At 38.7% G+C, this 26,830-nt stretch overlaps 1 protein-coding gene across 7 annotated transcripts in view; it reads right to left on the bottom strand.

The window, feature by feature from the left end:
- Positions 1-17,125, bottom strand: part of PTPRK (protein tyrosine phosphatase receptor type K) — a 432,976-nt gene extending 415,851 nt beyond the window's left edge. For 5 of the 7 annotated variants that reach the window (XM_087718514.1, XM_087718515.1, XM_087718516.1 and 2 more), the window contains exon 1: positions 16,814-17,124. In XM_087718514.1, the coding sequence (XP_087574640.1) occupies positions 16,814-16,916 (103 nt within the window). In that variant the 5' untranslated portion in view covers positions 16,917-17,124. Of the gene's footprint in view, positions 1-16,813 lie in introns of all 7 variants that reach the window. The other 2 variants (XM_087718519.1, XM_087718518.1) reach the window with 2 other exon arrangements.
- Positions 17,126-26,830: the final 9,705 nt, after the last annotated feature.

Below are 26,830 nucleotides of genomic sequence, written 5' to 3'. Positions count from 1 at the left end.
TGCAGTTAAATTTAGTGGTGTACAAAACATTTTGAGGTCAAAATGTTCAAGCCTCATAATAACCTGTTCTAACTTTGTAATAGTTGGTTTGCCCTGGCCTGAAAATAAAAGTGTGCTGATTGTGGTCTGCTCTAAGAATGGTCAATTCCAAGATTAGACTCCTTCTGGAATACTCAGAACCAGATGTGATATAAACATATCCCAATGTTTTAACCACAAAGTGTTTCCTACAACTTTAGTTGATTTAGCCATTCCATTACCAATAAACTAAGAGTAGCCTCTTAATGTTTGATTAATTACATAGATCAAGTTTGGTTTATTGTGTTAATCTTAACTTGAAGGCTTGTTTTCTTAATATCTATAGGCAGGTCAATTCTTTTCTTGTTGAGGTTATTTTAAAGCCGCCCATACCTTGAATTTGAACCACAGCAGGCAAGAAAATCCTGACTGTGCTGTCTCTTGGCTTACGATCACATCAGGAAACTTCCATACTACAATCATTTATGAACTAGTGGTATTCATCATAGGCCCGTATTAGTCTAATTCATTTGAACCCTTGCATGAATTAGCCTTAACGAATTTGACATAAAAACTGTCACTACTGACAGCTATAACTGTGGCCACATGGAATCAGCAACAGAAAGAGTTTTGTATTATCAGATATCACTAGTCTGCACTTTAGCTAAGCTTTTGTTATTAGACTAAATTTGGTTTTTCATCAGGGCCAGGAAGTGATCTTCTCCTTCAGTCTGACTCAGTGTCAAGATCCAAATTATTTGAACAGAATAATTCAAAAACTCAAAGGAATCCTCTTTGCTTCCCTACAGCATTACTATCTTGGCTGCAAAGCTTCACTAACCATGATCTTCTGGTGGACCAAGAACTGTATCAATGACCCTACAAGACTGGAATGAGCTTGTTTCACAAGAAGGTATGCTGATTCTAAAAGGAAGGCAGCCAGCTCGGTCCACACAATACTAATGTTCCCTGGAAGACACATTTAAAGAAGTACATGATCCTCCAAGTTCTTATTTACAAAACAATATAAGATGAATTCCAAATCCTTAATTGACACCTGCTTCAGAAAGATGTTTTGGAAAATAGTGCCTAGATGTTAACTAATAGTGACTGTTCTGCAATAGCAAGCTATAAATCTAGACTTTTTTTAAAACAGTGTACAGTATGTTCACAGATCATTTACTCAAATTCTCCTAAATCCTTGGAGCTATATTTGAGCATAGTTTTATATCACATCTGAATTGTTTCCAGTGAATTACAATTCATAAGCTAACTTGAAATCTTGATTTAAGGTGTGCTTCCAGTTGTGAATTATTTAGGAACAATTTCCCTTCAATCTAAGATTCATACATACAGTTTTGCTAAATTGATACTTCCTTGTTTATTTTTTATGTGTATTTATTAATTCAGGTAATATTCAGAATCCCATGAATGTGATATACGGATGAAAAATCTATGAAATGAAATGGATTGCATTCCAACTTCTCATCTGAGTTTTCAGCCAACAAAACAGGAAGTGTCTGATAAGATATGAAAATGTTTTACAAAGATTTTATGATTAAAAAAAGATTATTCAGGTATCATTGTGTCAAACTTTATTTTACTGATTTATCACAGAGATGCTATTGATGAGACCAACCCATGAATTAGAGGCCAATTATGAAATCTGCACCAGCCCTCTGATAAGGTATCAAAAGCAAAGCAGGATACATTCTTCTGGAAGAAATGACTAAACATTTACCAACTCCTTCCTTGCGTTAGTGTATCCTCCAGGGAGTCTCTAGTGCATAAGCTAATTAAACACAAGCAGTTCTGTAATGCTTTCTTGAATTCTTGATTGCTTCCAGGCTCTGCTGCCTCAAGGGCTGAAGCCAACATCCTTCACACTTAAGACTACTTCACAAACTTCATAGGGCCCATTAATTTATTTTACATACGGTACACACATTAGCTTCAATTTATTTTCAGGAGCTCTTTCCGTCTCAGATAAACAACTAAGGTATTGTGGAGTGCACTCCATGAAACAATCTTTTTAGAACATGTAGCTAACACATTTGGGGGCTGCTGCCCTACTGCAGCCATCAAGGAGATATTCATAGTATCTGGATACTTGCAGAGAACAATTATCTGTTTACTACATAGTATAACCAGTGTCTTTAAAATTATACATGGGGTTTCTCCAATTTTTGCATAGAGTTATATGGCTTGTAAACTTCAGACAAAGTGTTTTAAGTGCACTGTCAATTTAAAGATAAAACTAACCTCTCCTCCCAAGTCAAATGTGTCCAAAAATAGTATCTGTGTTGTTCCTTCACTGTAATGACAATCTTGGCCAAACCTAGATCAGTCAAGCCCAATTGGCCCCTTCATCCATAGTTTTCAGAATTAGAACTGATTAAACTGATTTACATGGTTCAGGGTTTAACTCAGATACCTTAAGAAGAGAAGGAAAACTGACCCTGTGCTGAGACACCATAAGTAAAATGAGCAGTGACAATTCCTTTGGAAAAAAAGTATCAGCCTGCTTTTACAGAGACTGGAAAAGGTATCACGTGTCTCACTGATTGATAAATGTGCCACAGTATAACTGTCCTGTGACCCAACCCTGTTCAGAAATCTCTGAAAATATGCCAAGGAGGGATGATCACATTCTTTATCCAATGTTATTTCCTTCAAAGGAAATGGGAAAAATATTCACACAATTATGTAGCAAGTAGCACATTTCACCTGAAGACGCTCACAAAAAAGGGGCCACTGAATTTACATATACTATTAGATCTTTGCATATAATATCAAATTGTTGTTGTTGTTGTTAGTTGCGAAGTAATGTCTGACCCATCTCAACCCCATGGACAATGTTCCTCCAGGCATTCCTGTCGTCTACTATCCTCTGGAGTCTATTTAAGCTCACGCCTACTGATCCAGCCAGCCACCTCATTCTCTGTTGTCCCCTTCTTCTTTTGCCCTCAATCTTTCCCAGCATTAGGCTGCTCTCCAGTGAGTCCTTCCTTCTCATTAGGTGGCTGAAGAATTTGAGTTTCATCTTCAGGATCTGGCCTTCTAAAGAGCAATCAGGGTTGATCTCTAGAACTGTCCAGTTTGATCACCTTGCAGTCCAAGGGACTCGCATGAGTCTTCTCCAGCACCATAGTTCAAAGGCCTCAATTCTTTGGTGCTCAGCCTTTCTTATGGTCCAACCTTCACAGCCATACATTGCAACTGGGAAAACCAAAGCCGTGACTATATGCCCTTTTGTTGGCAGGATGATGTCTCTGCTATTTAGTATGATGTCTAGCTTTGCCATCAAATATATATAGTATAATAGCAGATATTTCTACTAGTCACTTTTTTAAAATTGCAATGATCATATACAAATGTAACATATAAAGGGGTCTTAACTATGTTTTTTCCCCAACAATATCGCAACTAATGATTTATATAACTATCTAACTACTCTTCCATATAAGTTAATGTTTTAAGGGTTCTGTTTTGTTTCTGTTTTTCTATAAAGAATTCAAGACAATATATGTAATGGTTCTTCTCATCCCATTTATTTATTTATTTTCTGTTTTGTCTCCCACATTCCTATTAAGAAAGGAAAAATTGCACCCACATTACTTATGAGCTTCAGGACCAAGCTGAGTTTGAATCTTCCAAGTCCAAGCCTTGCTATTAATAACAGCCCTGTACTAGATATTTTGTTTATCGCTTGATTACTCTATTTTTTTCTCAAAAGTGTGCAAGAATACTTAAAGGTGCACGTTTCTTAACAAGGCTAGCTATATCTCAATTAAGAAAAATGTTACAATGCTGAATAAATACACTTCAGTGGCTGTTTCCATAGCAAAATTTATGGCTGAGTCACAACTTTGTCTTAGCTCTAACATTTCATTTATTCTAAAACATACTGCACAAATGGTTATTTCACAATAACAAACACAGATTAAGTGCAACTGAAGCCAGGCACATGGTTTGATATGACCAAAAGATGAGCATAAATATATAAGGTCAGTCCTTCATTTATCAACCCAGATATATATCAACTTTTGGTTGGAGAAGTATTGTGATGCAATGTGTCCAGGAAAGGGGTGTGTGGTGTACTAAATAATGCAGCAAGTTCATAGGCAAGAAGGGAAAAAGGAGCATAATCTGGGAAGGGAGGGGAAAGAAGAGATAGCACAATCCCGAGCTGGATTGTGGGAAGAGAAAGAGAAGAGAAAGGATAACCACTCCCTAGAATCGCCAAGCATATATACAGTCTCTTGGGGTGTAGATTTAGTAGTGTAGATTTAGTCTAGCAAGATTCTGTCTATAAGGTATAAACAAATAAAGAACTGAACTTTGGCCGGATTGTTTTGCTATGCTTGACAGGTATTCAGTAAATGGAAAAGCTAGTTTCTTGGTGATCTGTGCCTGGATCAAAGCTTGTATGTCAAGTCCCCAGGGCAGAAGTATTTCAGATGAGGGAGGGTGGGAGGCAGGAAAAAAAACTAAAAACAGCAATAGCAGCAAATAGTAGAGAAAGAAAAGAGCTTGGGAAGTTTGGGGGTGGGCAGACCAATTGTATGGTATCACCAACCTTGTCCTTAGCTTCAAACATTGGTTATAAAACTTCTGCCTCTTCCAATGTGCCTGCCAATGGTATGTGATAAATACTTTGAGAGACAGGGTGAAGAAATGTTACCTAGGGAACAGTCAGATAAGAGAGAACATGTCTGCAGCTGCATAATGGATGGAGAAAGACAGTCAGAATGGATCTTTCCTAGATTCTCAGACAGTAAAGAAGATGTCAGGAGATTTGTATTTTCAGACCCACAAAGTTTTATTAATGTAGCCTTACAATGAAGTAGAATTAGCTCATCTAGTTGTATTTCCTGTCTGATTTACCTGGGATAGCTAACAGGGTCTCTTTCACCTACATCCCATTAGTTTCCACCACTTCCTCTGTCTTTTAAGTGAAGCATTAGAGGAAGTTAGGAAAGTGAACTACGAGAAAGACCAATTGACAGGCTGCCAAGTGTGTTCTGCAGAGGAAGAGGGAAAAAAGGGTAAGCTTTATAAGACTCTTCTAGGTTTTTGTCTTGGCCACAATCAACATCAATCAAGAAACCAGGTTTCAGCTATGCCAAGCAACAGCCTGCCTGGAACAGTTCAGCAAAACTCACAAATTGCAATATGTTTGTTTTGCTTTGGAAACAAATTGCATTTTCTGTTTCATACACAATCCTGCCCTTAATTTTATTCAATTTAGGTTCTAATTGCATTTATAAGATTTATATGGCTTCCCATCCAGTGGGCACACAATTCTGGGATGCTTACAATAATAAAAACAGAAGCAAAAACAAAAACAAAAAAGGCATAAAGACTTTAGACCAGTAATGGCTAATTTTTTTGTCATCGCATACCCATAATGCAATGTGTGTGCAGGGACCCCCTCCCTGCATCCCATTTTAAGCCTGAAAGGCTCCTGCACCAACCTGAAAGCCAAAACAGAGGTGGAGCATTGCACGAGCTCCCAAAATGCAATGCAAGTGCTCCCTGTGCTCCCTGCCCCCCACGCATGCGTGGCAGAGACCCAAAGACCAGCTGGCCGGCGGGAGGCAAACACACATGTGTGGTAGAGCTGGGCTGGGGCGACAGCTGGCGTGCCCACAGAGAGAGCTCTGCGTGCAACCTGTGGCATGTGTGGCATGGGTTCACTATCATGGTTTTAGGACATTATTGTAATCACCATTGCCTCAATGAAACAGCATAGTGTAATAAGACAATCACTAGTATTTAATGACAAGCACTCCCATTCAGGTAAAATATACTGTTGTTGTAACAATTGTTTTAATACATGCTTATCCAATGCAAGTTTGTGCATGCAGAGTCCTCTTTAGAAGGAGTTTTACAATTAAGATAAGAATCAGGGAGAGAGAAATAAGCCAACATTTTGGACTGGTAAATACAGCAGAAAGGTTAAGAAGGTGTCATGGATGTTCTAATGACTATCACGGATAGAGATAAATCTACCCATAAAAGGGTAACACAAAACATTCATTTATTAGAAAACTAACATGAAATGAAGCTCTCTGTATAATTCCAATGCCCTTTTTTTCTAAGCAGGTAGGCAACTTTTCAAAGCTTTAGGCTGTAGCCACCACTTTTTTAATTTGCATATTTGGAGCTCAGAAATATTACAAGAAATTTAAAAAAAATGTTGGAGGCTGACTCCTCTTTCCTTGTAATGTACCAGTTTCAAGGGCCATATGATGCGCTTCAGATCCAGTTTTTAAAAGGTACATCAGAGTTCAGCACCTGTCAGTGACTCATTAAGACAGCTGCAGCTTATTCTAGAATAGGACAACAACTGCTTACAAAACCTTTTCACTTCAGCTACGCTCTGCTGGAAAAGGATGCAGCTGATTTAATGGGTTGCCAACAGATGCCACTTGCATATCCTAAAGCAAATTCCTGGAATCAAATCACTTCTAGTCTTATCAGTTTCCTATTTAATAAGGATAAAAACTCTTTAGAGTTTATAGCTCTCGCATCCTTGATAGTTACATGCTTTCTTGATAATAAGATTGGGTGAAAAACAAATTGTTTAGTCACCTTCCCACTGTCATTCTAGTCTACAGTCCTGGGATTCCCTCATAATCTCCAATCAAGATGTAATTTTGCTATCTCTTTACCACTACAACAGATGTCCCTATTATACAGGTGGCCTTGTGACTTGGTTTGCTGCCATGTGGATCCAAACTATTTGAGGTACTAGTTTAAGATTTAAAATTATTGTATTTGGTAACTAGTTTAATTCACCCATATTTTACCAAATGCTTGGAGGTTCCCAATCAAGTATTAAAACATTAAAAAAAACAATTCCTAAAAAAATAATATTTATGCTAATAATCTAACATAGGTAAAATGTATTAATACATTTGTATTAATGTATTTTGTTCCATGATCTCTTTAAGATCTCTTTTTCAAACCTCAGGGGGGAAAATGGATTTAAATGCATAAAATAAAACAATGAGGAAAAAACCTGCATATTTGTTGCTATATACATTATTAAAACCTTGAAATCTTAACTCCAGATTGAGAGTATCTGCTGTAGCCCTTCCACTTTTACACATATGTCCCTATGGCAGAGGGGAGACTCAACATGATGCGGAAGCTAAAGGGCTGGACCAAAAGTGTATAAGCCTGGAAAGAGTCATGGCTGCTTTAATTAGTCAAATAAGAGATGTTCTACATGCAGTCCCATCATTCCAAAGCACCTTCTTTTAAATGGTTTGCATAGTTTTACAAGAGAATGCACAGATTAGTAACTCTGCTCTACCATGTCACTAGACAACTCATGAGCCATTGAGTCATTCTTCTTTCCCTATACAGTATAAAGGTAAAGGTAAAGATTCCCCTTGCACATATGTGCTAGTTGTTCCCAACTCTAGAGGGCGCTGCTCATCTCTGTTTCAAAGCCAAAGAATCAGCGTTGTCCAAAGACATTTCCGTGGTGATGTGGCCGGCATGACTAAATGCCAAATGCGCACAGAACGCTGTTTCCTTCCCACCAAAGGTGGTTCCTATTTTTCTACTTGCATTTTTACATGTTTTCAAACTGCTAGGTTGGCAGAAGCTGGGACAAGTAAGGAGAGCTCACTACATTACATGGCACTAGGCATTCAAACCGCCGAACTGGTAACTTTTCTGATCGACAAGCTCAGAATCTTAGCCACTGAGCCACTGCATCCCTCCATATAGTATAGGGGGCTGGAAATGTTTCAGCTACCCTCTTGGCTGCCCAGCAAAGCCTAATTGAAACCTCTTCCTCCTCTGATCCATGAAACTACCTACCAGTTTTCTGGGGGAGGGGGAAGAGAACAAAAGGAGTCATAAACTGCAAGGCAAACTGAACCCCCACTTCCCATGCCACTATGTCACCAAGGGCCCCCTGTCTTCAGGGATGAATAGGACTCATCCATGGACTGCCAACACTCACCCACCCCTCCACCAGCCAGCTTTACTTGCCAGCAGTCATCCAAAGTGTTTCCTTGTTCTTCCCTCATCAACAACCTTCATTAAACAATTTCAAATTACAGCATTAGTTCATCACCCATCAGAGCCCAGAGGGAGGTGGGGAAAAGAATAAGGCTGCGTCCCTTCCATCTTCTCTTTCACCATGCAACCTAAAGAGTTCTGGGTAGTGGCGGTGCTAAAATGGCCACAATGTTGCAATATATCAATATATCAATATATCAATATATCAATATATCAATATATCAATATATCAATATATCAATATATCAATATATCAATATATCAATATATCAATATATCAATATATCAATATATCAATATATCAATATATCAATATATCAATATATCAATATATCAATATATCAGTATATCAGTATATCAATATATCAGTATATCAGTATATCAGTATATCAGTATATCATCAATATATCATCAATATATCAATAAACCAAATATCAATCCCATGGATTTGGATACATTGTGTAAGTTAGCCCATTTGTCATTCATTGGTTTAAAAAATATTCTATGATAATTATTTCTACCAAGGATTGAAGGTTGGAATTGAAAGTTATAAAATATCAAATAGACATGAAGTTTTAGCAATATAGAGGAATTGCAATATGAAATATAGCAATTCAAGTATACTTCAAAGAAATATTTATAGTGAAACAAAGAAGTAATATAAAAATAGCATTGGAAGAAACAGGTTTATAAAAAGTACGGAGTGAATTAAAGATGAATGCTGTACCTCTATCTACTGGAAAAAGGTGAAGCTAAAATCAAAATTGGAGGTCAAAATACAAACAGACTGAGATATGTAGATAGCATCACTTTGTTAGCTGAAAAGAATGAGACTTGGAAGAAATAATTATAAAAGTTATAAGGGAAAAGGAAAAATTCTAGGTTACTGAGAAATATTAAGGGAACAAAGATAATGTCAAACAGCAAGCTCAGTGAACTTTCAGTTCATAGCAAAGAACTGGAGGTAGCAGATAATTTTCTTTTCTTCAGGTCAAGAATAAAGAGATAGGCTACATGCTAGAGACATAAAGAAGTGATTAATTCTAGGGAGGAAAGCAGTGACAAATTTAGACAAAATCATGAATGATATTTCTATGACAACAAAGATAAGAATAGTTAATGGAATTTTTTTTCCAGCAATAAATTATAACTTGGAAAGGTGGAAACGGAGAAAAAGCAGGAGAAATAAGATAAGATGCTTTTGAATTATGGATTTACAGACAGTTATTAAGAGTCCCATGAACTGCAAGAACAGCTAATTTATGAACCAAATTTTAAAAAATGCAGTTATTCTGAAGCAGTGAAGAACAAGCAAAGACTCACACTTCAAACATGTGATGCAAGCCAATTATGGACTTTATTGGCAAAGCTTCAGGAAATCAAAGAGTGGAAGCCAATGTACAGTAGATAGATAGGAACAATGTAGACATAGCTTGGTATAGTGGTTAAAGCACCAGGCTAAAAATTGGAAGACTGCATTCCCATCTTAGATATGAAGTCAGCTGGGTGGCTTTGGGCCAGTCATTTGGTCTCAATCCCAGAATGATTCAAAGGCAAAAAAAATTAAAAAGGAAAAGAGCAAAGAGATTACTGGAATATGTAGGAAAGAAAGGTATGTTATTACCATGTAAGACATTGACTATTTGAATTCACATTATTTTAGCAACTGCAATTCCTCTGTTCAAATAAAGAAATAGAAAAAATAACACAAATGCACAATGCCCAAAATACAACAAAAATTTCAATAAAATCAAATATGAAAAGTAATCACATTTACTCTTTCTGAGCAAAGATCTTAAACTTTCCGAATCATCAAGGGTGGAGAAGAAAAAAGGGAAAGACTGTATTTGTATGTATGGGATCAAAAAGATTAGAGGAATGTTCCTGGAAGAGCCATAATTTGTTACTGCAAGATGCTGGACATTTGTGTATAACATCATCAGATGTCAAAGTAGGACTCAGTGGCACCAAACTAACTTGATTCTTAAGTAACACGGCTTTGGCTAACTCTTAAGGCCAGAATGCCAAGCTCTTTTTTTTTTTTCAAATATAAAAGTGCATTCTATTTATTTGGCTGTGGTTAAATGCTTGAAAGGTTAACTCTTTCAGTGAGCCTGTGTTTGATTTTCAACTACAAGCAGTCACTGTTTAATGTCCACTCATTCAGAAACCATTCAAAGAGCTATGAGGGCATAGAATGAGGGGGACTTACAACTGGTCCTTGAAGTTACAGCCATTATAGTGTCTCCACAATCACATGATTGGATTCAAGCACTTGGCAACCAGCCCACAAATACAATTACAACATTGCAGTGTCCTGTGGTCACATGCTCACAAACTGGTGATCTTCACTGTTGGCTTTTGACAAGACAAGCCAATAGGCTAGCCGGCAATTAGTTGCAAATGGCAATCACATACTGCACATGCTCCAGGATTCATGATGACAACGAAGACTGACAGAACTACTGTCTTAAGTCAGGATGGTCATGTGATGTGTTGTTTAATATGGAATTCCTGGTCCCAACTATCATTGGTAAGCAAGTACTACCTGTATAGGTAGTTCTTATTTGGCAGCTGCCTCGAATAGTGACTATTTGCAAATACAACAGTAATAAATAGTAGTAAAACAATAATCTTCTGATAAATGTGCCCATTTATGTCCAAATTTCTGTGCTGGTAACAATACATGCCAGTGAAACACTAGAATACTGCACAAGAGAACTTTGTCTAAAGGAGATGCCTCTTTCTCTCTCCCTCTCTGTCACATTATTTGCTTAGCAACCATTTCATTGAAATTAATTGCTCAATGAGGACTACTTTTATCATGTTATGTGAACCCAATGTCACAATGGAAACAATGGCTTAAAGGTAAAGTTTCCCCTCGAATATATGTGCTAGTCATTCCCAACTCTAGGAGGTGCTGCTCATCTCTGTTTCAAAGCTGAAGAGCCAGCACTGTCCAAAGACTTTTTCGTGGTCATGTGGCCGGCATGACTAAATGCCAAAGGCACATGGAATGTTGTTACCTTTCACCAAAGGTGGTTCCTATTTTTTCTACTTGCATTTTTTACGTATTTTTGAACTGCTAGGTTGGCAGAAGCTGGGACAAGCAACGCAAGCTCATTGCGTTACACTAGGGATTCGAACTGCTGAACTGCAAACTTTTCTGATCAACAAGCTCAGCGTCTTGGCCACTGAGCTACCATGTTCTTTTAACAATGGTTTAGGGCTTAGCATAACATAAACTGAAACAATTGAAGCTTATTCAATAATGATTAAGCAAACCATGATTTAACATGTGTGAATCAAATTATATAGAGGCCACATGTACACTATACTCCATAATTTATCAGTAACTAATCCAGGTGATCCATTCTGATTGGTTTAGATAAACCTTATGGGTCACATGACATTGCCCACTTCCTCCTCTACTTCTAAAAGGTTTGCTAAAGGATCAGGCTGAGAATGTCTTATTCCATAAGCTTCCTTTTATTTCATTACTTAGGGGACAAGCTTTTGTGATCATAGAGAACAGAAGTGCGTTTGTAATCAACTGAATTGACTATTCTAGTAACAGTGAGCATATGTGCAGTTATCAACATATTGCCAATTTTATTAAATCAGATACAAGCTAAAAAATAGAGGAGTTAAAAAGGTCATTACCCAGTAATAAGATCAAATTTATCACTTGTTATCATCAAGTGTTAGTGTTTCATTTAAAGACCACTGAGTAGACCAACGTCAAAATCAGCTGGCAGAAACTTTCCTTTTTTTAAGCACAGTGACCAGATTTCAATTGTCTTAAGTTTTATTTGCTTAGAAAATCCTATATTAGAACTTGCCAAACTAGATCATATTGTTTCTAATTAAACTCACTTTCCCCAGTAAAATTACCGGTAGAATTATATGTGTTTTACACTTATTTAAAATCTACTATTGTGTCTGGTTTCAGATTAATTAGTAAAAAAAACTACATTACTAATAAGAGATTGGTTCTGGAGTAAGTTCTTTCACAAATGGTAAGATTTTTAAGGGTATTATTTTACATATTTTCTGGTATCTTGATCAGTTTTATTAAGACGGAATATTAAATTGTGCTAATTCAGTACATGGATTTTCTTGATATTGACCAAGCTGTTATTTGGAGATTCGAAGACTTTATATAATTATTCCCTTCAGTGCCCACTTCAAAATATTCTAAGAATCCACCTGGGAAATACTATTTCTCAGTGAAAAAGTTTGACAAAAATATAATAAAAGTGAGAAACTTGTCCCCAAAGAACAGCAATGATCTTTCATTTCCACCAATTAAAAGAATAAGCCATCCCTCCACCAACGTCTATGGTGCTTTGGATCATGTATATATAAATCATATAGGATAGATCTAACATACAATAATGACTGTAAAATCTATTTTCAAACCATGAATCACTCATCAAGTTCAGCTATATTCTTCTCAAGAGAGAATAGTATATACCAACAAGTGAAACAGGTTATTTTGAGTATCCAAAATAACTCCAAGACAAAAACATTATGGATAGAATCTTTCCAAAACCAAAGAATTGAGTATGATCAATGGTCATTGAATATTACATTACAGTTAGCAAATGCGTAACGCAGGATAATGAACAGCTGGAATTTTGAAGAACATTCTTGAGGTGGAATTTCTACCTGTTAATTGATACCACCTATCTAGATGGAAGGCTAGGTGAATAATGCACAGGAAAAAAAGATCACGTTCAAATATTTTCCCATTTTAAAGTTTTCTCCTCTCCTGTTAGATAGTGGCCCTGTTCTCTGACAATCCCAGTAATCGGTACCATTTCATCTTGCCATCTCTAATTTCTTGTCTGTACTCATACAATGGCTCAGCAGTTAAGACATTGGGCTTGTCAGCTGGAAAGCCAACAGCCGATGTTGGAGACCCAAGCACTGTGCAACGGGATGAACTCCTCAGTTCCTGCCAACCTATCATTTCGAAAGTGTGCAAATGCAGATAGATAAATAGGTACCACTTTGGTGGGGAGGTAACATGGCTCCATGATATCATGCTGGCCACATGACCACGGAAATGTGTTCGCTGGCTCAATGGCCTTGAAACTGAGATAAGCACTGCCCCCTAAAGTCAGATACAACTAGGAGTAAAAGACACAGGGAAGTTTTACCTTTTTATTCACACTAAATATCTCTGAAGAGAAACTGATGACGGGAGAAAGTCATTTGGAAAAGGGCCAATTTCACAGAATCTTGTGAACTATATTTAGGGCCAGAACCCATACAGTCTCCTACACAATCTAATTTTTAAAAAGCAGTATTATGTTTTTATGCTACTTCTGAATAATATTGCTTCTATGCCAACAAATGATTCAGGAATTAAACTAAAGACTATAATACAATTTCAATTAAAGTGCTCACATCGCTGAGCTACTGAAGGCATTGCTGACATTATTAAAAATGTTAATTAAATGATGATCAGGACAGTCAACATTTACACGGAATCTGATAAATTTAAACACAGAGCTCTAGACAAGAATGAGAATGAACTCCTTATAATCAGATGAAGGGAATTACTATGTAAAAACTTCATGACAAATGTATATTTACATTTTCATAATCATACACAACGCTAGGTATATTTATACGTCGCTTATCCAATTGTCTATTCAAGACAATATTGAGGATAATTTTTGATTAAATAACAAAGTTGGAATAAAAAGGGAATCCTGTTGTGTTTTATTGTCTTTTGTTCCATATTTATTAGATAAATAATTGTTTCCCTGAATTGATTTACAGCAACCCTAGGTCTTTGGTTTGAGACATCAGCCCATTTTTTAACAATATGTATAACAAAATTGAAGAAAATACATGACACAAAATTATAGAGGGTTTCTTCAGCTCAAATTATCCTGTATATCCTAAACTCAAGAAAAACCTAGTCTTGCACTGCTGCAGTTTGTGGCATCTCTCAAAATCGTATCTTTTTCTTCAAACTTAGAAGTCTGTATTAATAAATGGCCAGCTGACAGCATTTCAATCTGATTGTCAGATATCTGAAGTCAAGGTTAGATAGTGTTTAATACTGAGAGTCAAGCAATACCAGAAAAATCTGTCCAATTTATTGTAGTGATCTATTCTTTTAAAAAATAGGACAGTTCAAGAGGCTGCTGGCAGTTAATTTAATTCCTGTCCTATCGCAGGTGGTCTGTGAATCACCCACTAAGAATCCTTTCATTTGTGTGTGTGTCTGTTTTCCTCCTGTCACCACACCTAATAAAATTCCATGATACTGATGTAACCTTGGTCCCTTATTCTACATTCTAAGCTACAAAGAATGATATACTTGTAGAATATGCAGTTATCATAACTTTCCTTTGGGAAAGAGTATGTAAGAAAACAAGAACTGAAATACAAAGAGCAGCAACAGAATGTGGAAATGAAAGCTAGCCATACACACCACAGATTTAACTGCATTGAAAGGGATATATCTAAAAAAAATTAAATTGCCTGATTAAATGATCAGATTAAAAACGGTAGGCGATTGAGCATAGCAAGTAAGATAAAGAAAGCATGTAACTTTAAGGCAAATGCAGAATACATTCTCCCTTTGTCTTTGACTGAATATAACACAACAAAACTACTGGCACTAAAAAAAAAAGTTTTGCATTGTGGGCTTTTTTTAATGGAATGGAAATAGCTCAAATGTTACCAGAATATTGACAAAATGTGCATAAGATCTTTTATTTATATTTGTTAAAAACACACTCCATAAATATCTTCCCAACATAGCAATCCAGAGCCAACCGTTTCAAAACTTTGTATCGGGATTTCAGTCCTTGCAAACATTTGGGAAGGAGAAAACTTATTTCAAAATTCAATTTATAAAACATTGCTTGTGTTTATTAGACACAATAAACCTAACTCAGAAATAAGCTCCCTTGAAATCAATGGAGTTGAGTGGCATAAGAATCCTGTCATCTCCAACTTTCTGTCTACAGAAAAGACTGCACATTAGGACAGCCTGTTTCTCTGATCTTACATACAAAACACAAGGAAGAGTGTCAGAGGTCAAACACTCTCAGTAGGTTCTAAAATGAATCTGTATTGGGGAGGAAACTTGCAAATGTGTTCTTTTTTACGAGTACTAAAATCGAACGGCTGCTTTTCCGTCCAGACAAAAGGATACGGTTACAGCCAGCACCGTTTCTGGGATGTATATAATAGGCACCATCCCTTGAACTGGGCAAGCAGGTTTTTTTGGGACTTTCAGCATTTCGTTCTGTAGCTGTCAACTTACATTCCTGTTCTCTCCCCCCCCCTCCAACCACCCCAAAGCCTTCAGATGACTTTCTCCTTGGCGCTTAATCACCGTTTTTTTTTTCCCAGAAACAAAGGCGAGGCTGAAAGGCGCTCGCCAACCAGAACACATGCCAAGTTGTTCTGAACGTCTGCGCAGGGGGAGCCTGCGCGTCCAAAAGCCATTCTACCCGCGGGAAGTCGCTTCCCCCGAGATCACCTCCCTCGGGCCAAAAGTTAGCCCGGCAGTAAAGTCAACAGAAGAAAGGAGGAATCGGCCCGTCGCTGTTGGGTGCAGCTTGTTTGCTTTAGGAAAAAAAAAGCCTGACAACCGCGCCAAAGTATTAACTCTTTCACGGCTGTTTCTCCCTTCCTCTGAAAGGGAAAGGGGCTGCTAAAACGACCCGAGGAGGGGACGGTAAGGTGGTGACTTGAAGCACTCGTACCTTCCCTTCAAAACTCAGTTTATACAAAGCAAAGCTACACTGAGTGTTAACAGCAGAGTTGTTCCTCCTCGGGCTTCTTTCCAGTTTAGATACAAAGAAGTTAGAGAAAGCTTCCGGAAAAACTTAAGAGGATTCCTTTTGTGCGCGTGTGTGTGTGTGTGTGTGTGTGTGTGTGTGTCGCGATCACGCACAAATCAGTCGTCGTCTCCTCCCAAAGCGCCCCCATCTCTACTAACAAAGGCGAGGAGACATTCCGAAACGTAACCAGCCAAGGCTATGTCAACAGGATCTGGGCAACTGACCAGGCGAGAGGTCGACGATTGGCGTGAGAAGCCGAATATGTGCCGCCTTTGGGAAGCCTGGTGGATTTCTGCTCCGAGAGCAGCGGGTCGGATTCGAGAATCTAATGGGCCCGCTTCAAACTCTATGGCTCTTCCCTTTCCCCCCTCCCCCGTCCAGTTCCAAAATGCAAAAACTCCACAGTGATTTTTTTTTTTACACAAAGAGCCCCATCCCGAAGCCGCCAGTGTCAGCCAGGGCGATTTGAGGAAAGGGCGAACGAAAGTCGACCACGCTTTTCCAAGGGTCCCTTTCCCCCTCCCGAACGCGTCAAGGTGCCGAAGGTGAGATTCTTGGAAGGAAGGCACCGCAGCGTTCCGCTTCCTCCAACCTCCGAAGCTACTCAAGAGGGAGAAGCCCCGAACGGCGACCCTTTTTCGGGGAAGGGGGGGACCTCTTCGTTGCAAGCATGAGGCTGCCGGACACCCCCCTTCCCGAATCTGAGGAATGTGGCGGAATCATCCGGGAAAGAAGACCCCCCCCTTCTCTAATGGGACCCTTTCCACGGTACAACCTCCACCACCTCCCTTCTCTTCCAACCGGTGGGGAGCTCTTCGAACCCCAAAGGTTTCCCGGGCACCCAGCGAGAGAAGCCAAGAGAGGCATAGGAGGAGGCGGTCCCCTTTCTTCCCCCCATAGAAACGGGACGCCTATGGCACGGAGCAAGTCCTTACCTGCCGAGAACTGGCCACGAGCTACTCCCAGGAAGGCAGCCGAGGGCGCGACGAAGGAGACGATCGCCGCCAGTAAGCCGAGGGCTCCAGCCTCCGGGGCCATCGCGACTTTGGATAACTTTATACCAGGAGTCTCTTGCTCAGGCGGTCCCTGCCCAGAACTGAGAGGGAAACCTCTCGCCTTCCCAGAGTCTCCTGTTGCCTGGTCGGGAAAGGAAGGAAAGAAAGAAGGGAAAGGCAACAGTTTTTTTTCCCTTTCTCTTCTTTGCTGGCGGTGAGGCGATGATCTTCTTTCCCCCCCCACCCTCCCCGCCCCTTCCGGGCGCAAAAGCTCAAGCCAGGCGCTGGTGGCTGGTGCGATCGCAGCTGCACTCTTACTCCATCGGAGTTACTTTGCTGAGCCGCGAAAGGAGGAGCTGTAAAGCGCTCGCTCGGCGCGCCTCCGTTTCTTAGCGCCTCGGTCGCGGGAATGAGGGACTCATTTCGGCAGGGAGCCCATCATAGACCCGTTAGAGCGGACCCGCCAGCGCCTCCTGCCGCCCGCTCTCAGGAAGACGTTCCAGCTCTCTCGCGCTCTCTCAGCCGCAGCTGTAAGAGCGTTAAGATTCAAGCTCCGGTTTCCTGTCCGCCGTGGCTGCGCTTTGATGCTTATGTGTTGGGAAAGGGAAGAGAAGAAAGAAGAGAGAAGAAGGAGCTTTTTTATTAAAAAAAGAAGAAGTGGAGGATGTGAGGAGGGCGTTACGTTTCCTAATTTTCTCCGCGGCATTCGAAAAGGAATCCCAAGCACACTTTTTCCTTGAGGCGGCCAGACACGTACATACAAAAGCCAGGTGCCCGGATCCCGCACGGGTTTCCGCGAGGTCTGCTTTTCATTCCAGCCAGCGCTTCACCAGTTGACAAACATGCGGTTTCCCAAGCTTGAGATCGCGGGTGGCCCGAGGGCCGAGTCCCTGCTTTCTCACCTGTGACTGGTTTCAAGCTCGTGAGGTGGCTAGCCCTCCAGGCGAGGTTGAACAACAACATCTGTCCTAAAGCAGCGCTTTAGCTTTGCTAGAAAGCAGTTTCCCCGCTGCCTCAGCATCGGCTGGGAAACGCCACAGGTGCAGCTCGGCCCATGACTTCATAGCAGCGAAGCTGCACCTGTTGAACCGCCTCCTGCACTGACCACCTGTTAAGGGCAACTGCGACTGCCTTTTGAGCCAAACCGTACTAGGCGCTGAGCTCCGGCCAGGGAAGTTTAGTCGATCTCCGAGCGTACTCGAAAAAAGATTCTGCCCTTCGCCGACGGCGGCAGCGCGCTAAAATTCCCATTAAAAGACGCAACAATTGTACTGTATTTAGAATACAGGGCAATCGGAGAAGGGGAAAGCGGGTGGAGTGTGTGTGTATGGAAGCCAAACAAAAAGAGCGCTGAGTGGTTTTTTTTTAAATTTTTGGTGCGGAAGTTCCAGTTTGAAATATAGGGCACCTGAGAAAATAAAGCCTATTGTGTGCCTAACGCTGAAACTATCACCGCGCTGAAAGAGTACTTAACTGACAAGTAGAGTTACAAAATAAGCGCCCGGTTGGAAGGAAATGTTGAATTAAGGTTTTTTTTAAAAAAATAATAATAATCCCCCTCACCCCAGGTATATACATCTACGGGCAATCTTGACAGAATCGTTCTCTTGGTTTAACTAGGTTTGCTAGCATAAAATAAATAAAACTAATAGCCTCTATGTGGTGTGCTAAAAGTGTTATAGCTGTGATAAATACTGTAACTGGGTTGTAACCTAAGTATAAACGGAACAGGCCTTACTAGACGATTTTGAATTTATGTATATATTTAAAAAACAAACAAACAAAAGAAAATAGTCCTAATGCATGTGGCAGTTCAACTAAATCTGGCTGAAATTGTTTTGGAGTTAAGTCAGTTCAGATTCTGGAGGCAACCATGTTATGAAAATGTCTGTTCTTAATTTCTGAGCAAATATGTTTAGATTTCATCTTAAAGCTATGATCCTGTATGCATCTGCTATGGTGTAAGAATTATATCTGGTTACACTGCATTGCGTTCCATTTCTGGCTGGACAACCCTAACTACATAGCTCCTACAAGATTGCTAGATTTTTCCTCTACCCTTTGCTCAACAAGAGATTGGTGCTTTCTCAAAAGACTGAAAATGAATCTCAGAAAATGAGTGTTTTCAGTGGTGAGATTGACCCTTTGTCTTTATTCGATAACCTTTTAAAAATGGAAACTTGAATCCCACAGAGAAATTGCTCTCAAACTGGATTCACAAACACGGCCATCTGTGTATGTGTCTGGGGGGGAGCAAGTATTAACATGTATGCCATGAGACCATCATGCAAATTGCTGTATAATATTTGCCATCATCATACAACTCAAATTTTGGACTGATACAAATTACACAATTTGCACTGTTTGTATGGTTACATTGAAGTACATGTGATGCCAATGTGCTTTGCTCCAGATGCATAAGTCCCCAAATTGTACAAAGCCATAATATGTTTTTGTTTAATTTTGGCTTACTATATTGTGTGAATTCTCCCTCTGTGACTTGTAATCCATGTTTCATAAATGTAGTGCAAATTTATATAACAAACCATGACTAAATCCAAATCAATTAGCCCAGGGTGTAAACCTAGATCCAATATTTAAGGTTAAGACTTAGTGCTATTGAAGTAAGCAAATTTTTTGCACTTTTTTTCCTATTTCCTCCTTTAGCATCTGGCCAGCTAAAAGGGTTTAGTAAACTAGGAAGTTTATCCACATATTTAAAAATATATGTATTGATCCTAATAAAAGTACTGCCAAGTGATAGGTTTTTTTTAAAAAAAAAATCATTCCCTGGAAATCCTATTTCATTACTTTAGATGCCACCTAGTAGACATTCAAGTGATTTGTTACCAGTATAGCATAACAGCTGATTTGTGAAAAATCATATTCAATAGGTTCTACTCAGTTTCATTAGCCTATAAATGCTTCTCAAATTGCTTCATTAATTAAAATGAGAAAAATTGGTGTTTCACTTAAACATAAAAGCAAATTTTCGTCTTCCCAGCAGAACAGCTGGAATTTCTTTGTTTTGAGTTTTGCTATTTGTGCCATGTTTGGGTGGGATTTTTTTTCTTTTCTGTTTTTTAAAATTTATATTCTCCTTTTTCATGAAATTTTGATGAAATATTTTTATTTTTCCTTCCTAGTTCTGCAAAGGAGAGGAATGTATTGCATGGTTTTAACTATTTAAGTTTAATTGTTGGTTAGCAAGGGAAAAAAATCAGTAGGGTCATCTTACATGTGAATGAAATTTACTTTTAAAGCTACTATTTGAATTTCCATGTAACCACTCTCTAAAGCCCAAGGGGACTGCAAGTTGTATTTCACCTGAATGCCTATTGTAGGACTGTTACAGTGGAAGGATTACAGTTCATATAAGATCTTATAACTTTAGAAATGAGTCTTTTTGTAGTGATAGTTGCCTGAGGCATTATCTGCCTAGAGATTTGGACCTGTAAATAGATCTAGCAAAATAGTGAGTAGTGCCTCTTTTTGTTAAGGAAAAATAACAAAACAACCTTATTCTTAAGTTGATTCTACAGATTAACAACTGTATTGTCTATTGACTTTTAAAAACTAGCAAAGGAAAGGACTAAATACTATTCTAAATGTACATGCATCCAGGTGAATGGGACATACCCTTCTTCTCATTCTGTATTTCTTTTATAGAAAACAATGTGCTATATTGCTTTTCAAAGAAAAAAAGTTAGAATTGAGAAAATGGCAAAGTAACAGGCCCTATGCAGAGTCTTCAGATAACAGTTGGCTATTATAAATCTGATGGTACAACAGTGAAGGTTGGAGAAGCTATGAAAGTGATCACTGTTTTACTTCCATCTGGGCTCTGCCTATCTATTTGTGAATAAGTACACATATTGCCCAATGCAGCTAAGTATCTACTGTCATGCCAAAATAAACCAAAACTGGAAAAGCACTGTGCCTCTGAAATCTGACACTGCTCAAAAACTGTTCATGGGCCAGCATTAATATTATTATTATTATACAATTGTATCACAGCGGCCGGTTGTTTCGCCAGATTTGGCATTGGTTACTAGTCGGGCCCCACCCAGGGGCCTAGGACGTTGTAATGTATTTTTGTAATATGCGTGCAAATCCAAGCAGTGCGGCTTTTTGCATTTGACTGATGGTGATTTTGTCAATTTTTAACTGTTTTAAATGTAATTCCAGTGCTTTTGGAATAGTGTGCCAGTGTGCCAATTACCACTGGAATTACCACTGCTGGTTTGTGCCATAGTCATTGAATTTCAATTTTTAAGTTCTGGTATTTTGTGATTTTTTCATGTTCCTTCTCAGCGACCCTGCTATCACCTGGTATTGCGATGTCTATGATTGTGACCTTATTTTTCTCAACCAGTGTGATGTCTGGTGTATTATGCGCCAGTATTTTGTCTGTTTGTATGCGAAAATCCCACAAGATCTTGACCATCTGATTTTCGGTGACTTTTTCAGGCTGATGTTCTCACCAGTTTGTTGCTGTTTTAATATTATAATTTTTGCACAAATTCCAATGGATCATTTGTGCTACTGAATTGTGCCGCAATTTATAATCAGTCTGCGTGATTTTTTTACAGCAGCTGAGTATGTGATCAACAGTTTCATCAGCTTCTTTGCAAAGTCTGCATTTGGCATTATCAGAGGATTTTTCGATTTTGGCCTTAATGGCATTTGTGCGGATAGCTTGTTCTTGTGCAGCCAGGATTAGTGACTCTGTTTCTTTCTTTAATGTACCTGTTGTTAACCATAACCAAGTTTTTTCACTGTCCACTTTATCTTTTATTTTTTCCAGAAATTGGCCATGCAGTGCTTTGTTCTGCCAACTCTCCATTCTTGATTTTATCACATCTTTTCTGTATTCTTGTTTCGTCTGTTGGGCCTTCAGTAGATTTTTGTTCTTTACTTCGATTAATAGATGTTCTTGACTTTCTTTTAAATAATCAGCCAGTACATGTTTTTCTTCTTCAACTGTTTGCTTCACTTGTAATAATCCTCTGCCACCTGATTTTCGGGGCAGATATAGTCTATCGGTATCACCACGTGGATGTAAACTGTAGTGCATTGTCATTAGTTTCCTGGTTTTTTGGTCCAAAAGGTCCAAATCAGCTTGTGTCCAGTTAACTATACCAGCTGTGTATCTTATAACTGGTATTGCCCAGGTATTTATGGCCTTGATTGTATTTCCACCATTCAATTTAGATTTCAAAATTTTCCTAACTCTGTTGGTGTACTCTCGCCTGACAATAGTTTTTACTTCTCCATGCTTGATGTTATCCAACTGCAGGATGCCTAAGTATTTGTAGTATTCGTTGCATTTAATTAATTGGCCATTGGGCATTTCAATTCCCTCACATGCAGTGATTTTGCCCCTTTTTATGGATACAGTGGCGCATTTTTCCATGCCAAACTGCTTTGAAATATCGGTGCTGAATACTCGGACTGTGTTTGTCAATGATTGGATTTCTATTTATGACTTTCCATAGAGTTCAAATCATCCATATATAGTAAATGCGAAATTTTTTCAGCTTCTTTGGCTGTTTGGTAGCCTAATTTCATTTTTTTTAAGATTACTGATAGTGGGATCATTGCGATGATGAAGAGAAGAGGTGAAAGTGAATCACCCTGGAAAATTCCTCGCTTGATATTAACCATTCCGTAGATCTCATTCCCTACTGCCAACTCAGTTCTCCATTGTTTCATTGCCTTTTCAATAAAGGATGTAATATTTTTGCTAATGCCAGTTGTTTCTAAGCATTTTATGATCCAACTATGTGGCAGTGAGTCAAATGCCTTTTTGTAATCAATCCAGACCATATTCAAGTTCGTTTTTCTTTTCTTACAATTTTCTAATATCATTTTATCAATTAGAAGCTGATCTTTTGTGCCTCTGCTCCTTCTTTTGTTGCCTTTTTGCTCTATTGGCAAGATGTTGTTTGTTTCCAAATAATCCATCATGTTATCTGCAATAATGCCTGTGAGTAATTTGAAGGTTGTTGGCAAGCATGTTATTGGTCTGTAGTTTTCAGGTGTTGTTCCTTTAGTTGGATCTTTCTGAATCAAGTATGTTTTTCCAGTTGTCAACCATTCATCAATTTGGCCCTTTTGTAAAATTTCATTCAGTTGCCTGGCCAATATTGCATGTAAACTGGTCAGATATTTGAGCCAGAAACCATGTAATTGGTCCTTTCCAGGTGATGTCCAATTCTTTACCTTTTTAACTCGATTTTTGACCATCTGAGTTGTTATTTCTAATACTTGCATTTGTTTGTTGCCAATGCTTTTCTCAAAGTCATGTATCCACTTTGCTTCCTTGTTGTAGTCCTTTGCATTTTCCCACAATTCTTTCCAGAATTCAACTGTGGCCTGCTTTTCTGGTTTTTCACTTTTGGTGTCACCATTCACATTAAGACTTTGATAAAAACGCTGTTGGTCTGATCGAAATTGCTGATTTTGTTTGTATTGGATGATTTGTGCCTCATATCTTTCAATTTTTCTAGCTGTTGCTGTTATCTGCTGTTTTACAATCTCTACAGCTTCATTGATGTTTCTTGTATCCAATCTATATCTTCTGATTAGCCGATCTATGATTTTGTTATTTTTAAGTCGTTGCTCATGCATATTCTTTAAGTTACTAGCATCTGCCCTTAATTTTTTGATTTTTTGTTCTAAACGGATTTTCCACTTTGGCTTTGATGCTTTTTCTGTTGTGTGACTAGGTACTTTAATTTTAATGCCTAGTTCATTAGTGACTATTACAGCTGCGCTGTACATTAACTGGTTTGTTTCCAAGATGGATCCAGGTTCAATTGTTGAAAACACTGCATTAACCATTTTCATGATAGGGGCCAAAATTTTCTTAGGCACAGTTTTTAATGATGGTAAACGTTGCCTTTCCTCATTAAGCAGAAAATGTTCCATGATCTTATCCTTCAATTCTTTTTGTTTTTGAGTTAGTTCATCAGTTGGTTCAGTGATAACTGGTTCTAGTGGTGGTGATGTTATTTCCTCCCCGAGAGCTTCTTCTGGGAGTTCTACTATAATGTCTTTAGTTGTGTCTTGAATATCAGTTATTTCCGCTTGTGATAATTGTTTTTTGGGTTTTGCAATTTGCCTGAATTTCCTCATATTCAACTTCACTAAACACTTTATTCCGTATAATAAATCGCCTTTGATCTGCTAGTCGTTGTTCACTAACATTTGAATCTGGATATTGTTGTTTCCATAATTCATACATTCGCTTTAAATAGCCTCTTTTTTCTGGCTCTGAGTTGTAGTAACAGGCCATTATGGCACAGTTTTTATCTGCACTATATTTTTGTCATTTTGTTGGCTGGTCCACTTGTAGCCCACTTGTCGACGGATGTCCAGGGACCCCAACATCTGCCGCGGCCCTTGTTAACCCGTGCGACGACCGATGCGGTATGGAATTCTTATTTGTTTTTTTCACCATATTGTATGGGTTGGCGGGGTTTTTTTTACGGGACCAGATGCCAACCTGACCCCAACCCTCCTCCTTTCTCATCCGGGCTTGGGACCGGCAAAGGCGGAGTATTATTATTATTATTATTATTATTATTATTATTATTATTATTATTATTTCATATACATTGATCAATCGTTGGCCATGGTTAAAAATGTTAGAAAAAGTATAAATTTTATTTTTGGACTTCTCCAGAAGGGGCTAGGAAAGACCACTTTCTGAAATTTTGGACAGCTACAACTAGTCAGTGTTGGGAATGCTTACCCTAAATAAACTAATTATTCAGTTCGGCAGAAACCAAATTTAATTTGCAACTGAGTCCCCAGATATCTGGCTAGGATTCCTCAAATCACTTTTCTCACACCATTGAATCAGTGCAATACAGCCCACTAATTCTGAGGGAGGAACTGTTTTTGCATCCTACATAATAATTTAAGAATTAGTGGGGTACTCTTTTTCATTTATCATTGTATTACCTTTACCTGAAAGAATGGTGGCCTAGTAGTGAAGACTCTTGTCTTCTGCTCAGAAGCTTGAGAGTTTAACCCTAGGTAATGGCAGATGTTTCTCTCCTAGGGCACAAAGAAAAAATATCTGCTGTGAACTCTGTGTGGCATCAGGAAGGGCATCTGGCCAGTAAACACTCAGCTCCATCCAGTCACCCCAATTCTATCCCAAATTAAGGGATTACACAGAGTCATAAAAGGGAGTTTATCTTTACATAAAAACTTTGTTTAAAAACAACAACAATCCTCTGTCGATAGTAGGTATCCATATTATTAAAATCTCCATATGTCAGTCCTATTTAGGTGTTACTTTACTACTGCACTGCAAGAAAACATCCTGTACAATGGAGTATCTACTTTATAAAGGATAATTTATTGCTGAATTTCGTTGGCCTCATGAACTAGCAGATATGGATGTAACCATTTCATTGTAGTAATTTGTTAGCAGCTCACATTACCACATTTAAGCACTTTTCCAAACTGTTGGTTGTATTCAGAAAATGGCCACATGTCCTGGAAGACCGAGCCAATATTTTGCAGTTAGCGTAGATAAAAATTCATGTTTCATTGCGCTGAAACCATAATGTTGATTTGCTAGGAAAATGAAGTTTCCTTTGTGCCTTCAGGATTGCATAAACAAACACAAACTGAATGTTGGCAAAGACAAGAGAAAAATACAAGCTATTTAAAGTTATCCTCATTTTGCTTTGTTTCTGTTTATTTCCAGGTTGTATTTATTCTTAGTCATAAACTATGGTTTTTAGAGTGGAATTTCCTGGCTTCTGTGATATTATGGAACTACCTTAGCACTTGAAGGAGAAAGAAGAATAAAGCAACTAAATAAAGAGCCAAGGTGGCGCAGTGGTTAAATGCAGCACTGCAGGCTACTGCTAGATCAGCAGGTCAGCGGTTCAAATCTCACCGGCTCAGGGTTGACTCAGCCTTCCATCCTTCCGAGGTGGGTAAAATGAGGACCCAGATTGTTGGGGGCAATATGCTGACTCTCTGTAAACCGCTTAGAGAGGCCTGAAAGGCCTATGAAGCGGTATATAAGTCTACTGCTATTGCTATTGCTATTATGGTCTTCTGGAAAGTCTAAAGTGGAGCAAATCCATTCTGTTGCTGGCTGAGAATATTCTTCTAATCCAGGGGTATTAAACTCACATTGTCATGGCAGTGTCACATGACATATCAAAACTTTTTTCCTCTTTGCTAAACTGGTTATGTGTGTGGCCAATACGTGACACATCTCGACCACTGGCCGAGTGTTTGACAACCCTGTTCAAACCCAATTCACCTGCGAGGCTAAGCCAGCTTTTGGTTTATTTGGTTTGATTGAAGGTGATATGAATCTATCAATCACAGTTTAACATTATGCATGAAATAAGCTACTTTTGGTTTGTTCAGAAAAAGCAAACATATCAATACTACAGTTTACACTGGTGTAGTTAATTTTGTAGTCGATGTTAATTGTAACTTGCAATTGAAACCAGAGGTTGATAGTACATGGTAGCTGTTTACTATTGATGTCTTCTAGGTATTTCAGCCATGCTCATTGCACACATAAACGGACCAATACATCTGGATGGTATCAGATTGAGGAAGGGTGATTAAAGTTATAGCATATAAAGCATTTGCAAGATTATATCCAAAGTATCAAAATACAGATTATTCACACTGAATAACCAGATTGTTCCTGTGTGGTTAGAATAGCAATAGCACTTAAACTTACATACTGCTTTACAGTGCTTTACAGCCCTCTCTAAGAGTCAGAATATTGCCCCCAACAATTTAGGTCCTCATTTTACCCACCTTGGAAGGATGGAATGCTGAGTCAACCTTGAGCCTAGTGACATTTGAATTGCCAAACTGCAGACAGCCAGCAATCACCAGAAGTAGCCTGCAGTACTGCACTCTAACCACTGTGCCACTGTGGCTCAATGAAGAATGAAAACA

The sequence above is a fragment of the Thamnophis sirtalis genome, unplaced genomic scaffold, assembly GCF_051295495.1.
Source record: "Thamnophis sirtalis isolate CommonGarterSnake01/CBP01778 unplaced genomic scaffold, rThaSir2_p1.2 scaffold_6, whole genome shotgun sequence".
Lineage (NCBI taxonomy): Eukaryota > Metazoa > Chordata > Lepidosauria > Squamata > Natricidae > Thamnophis > Thamnophis sirtalis.
Note: the sequence above shows the minus strand (reverse complement) of the source record. Positions and strands in the feature narration are given on the sequence as shown.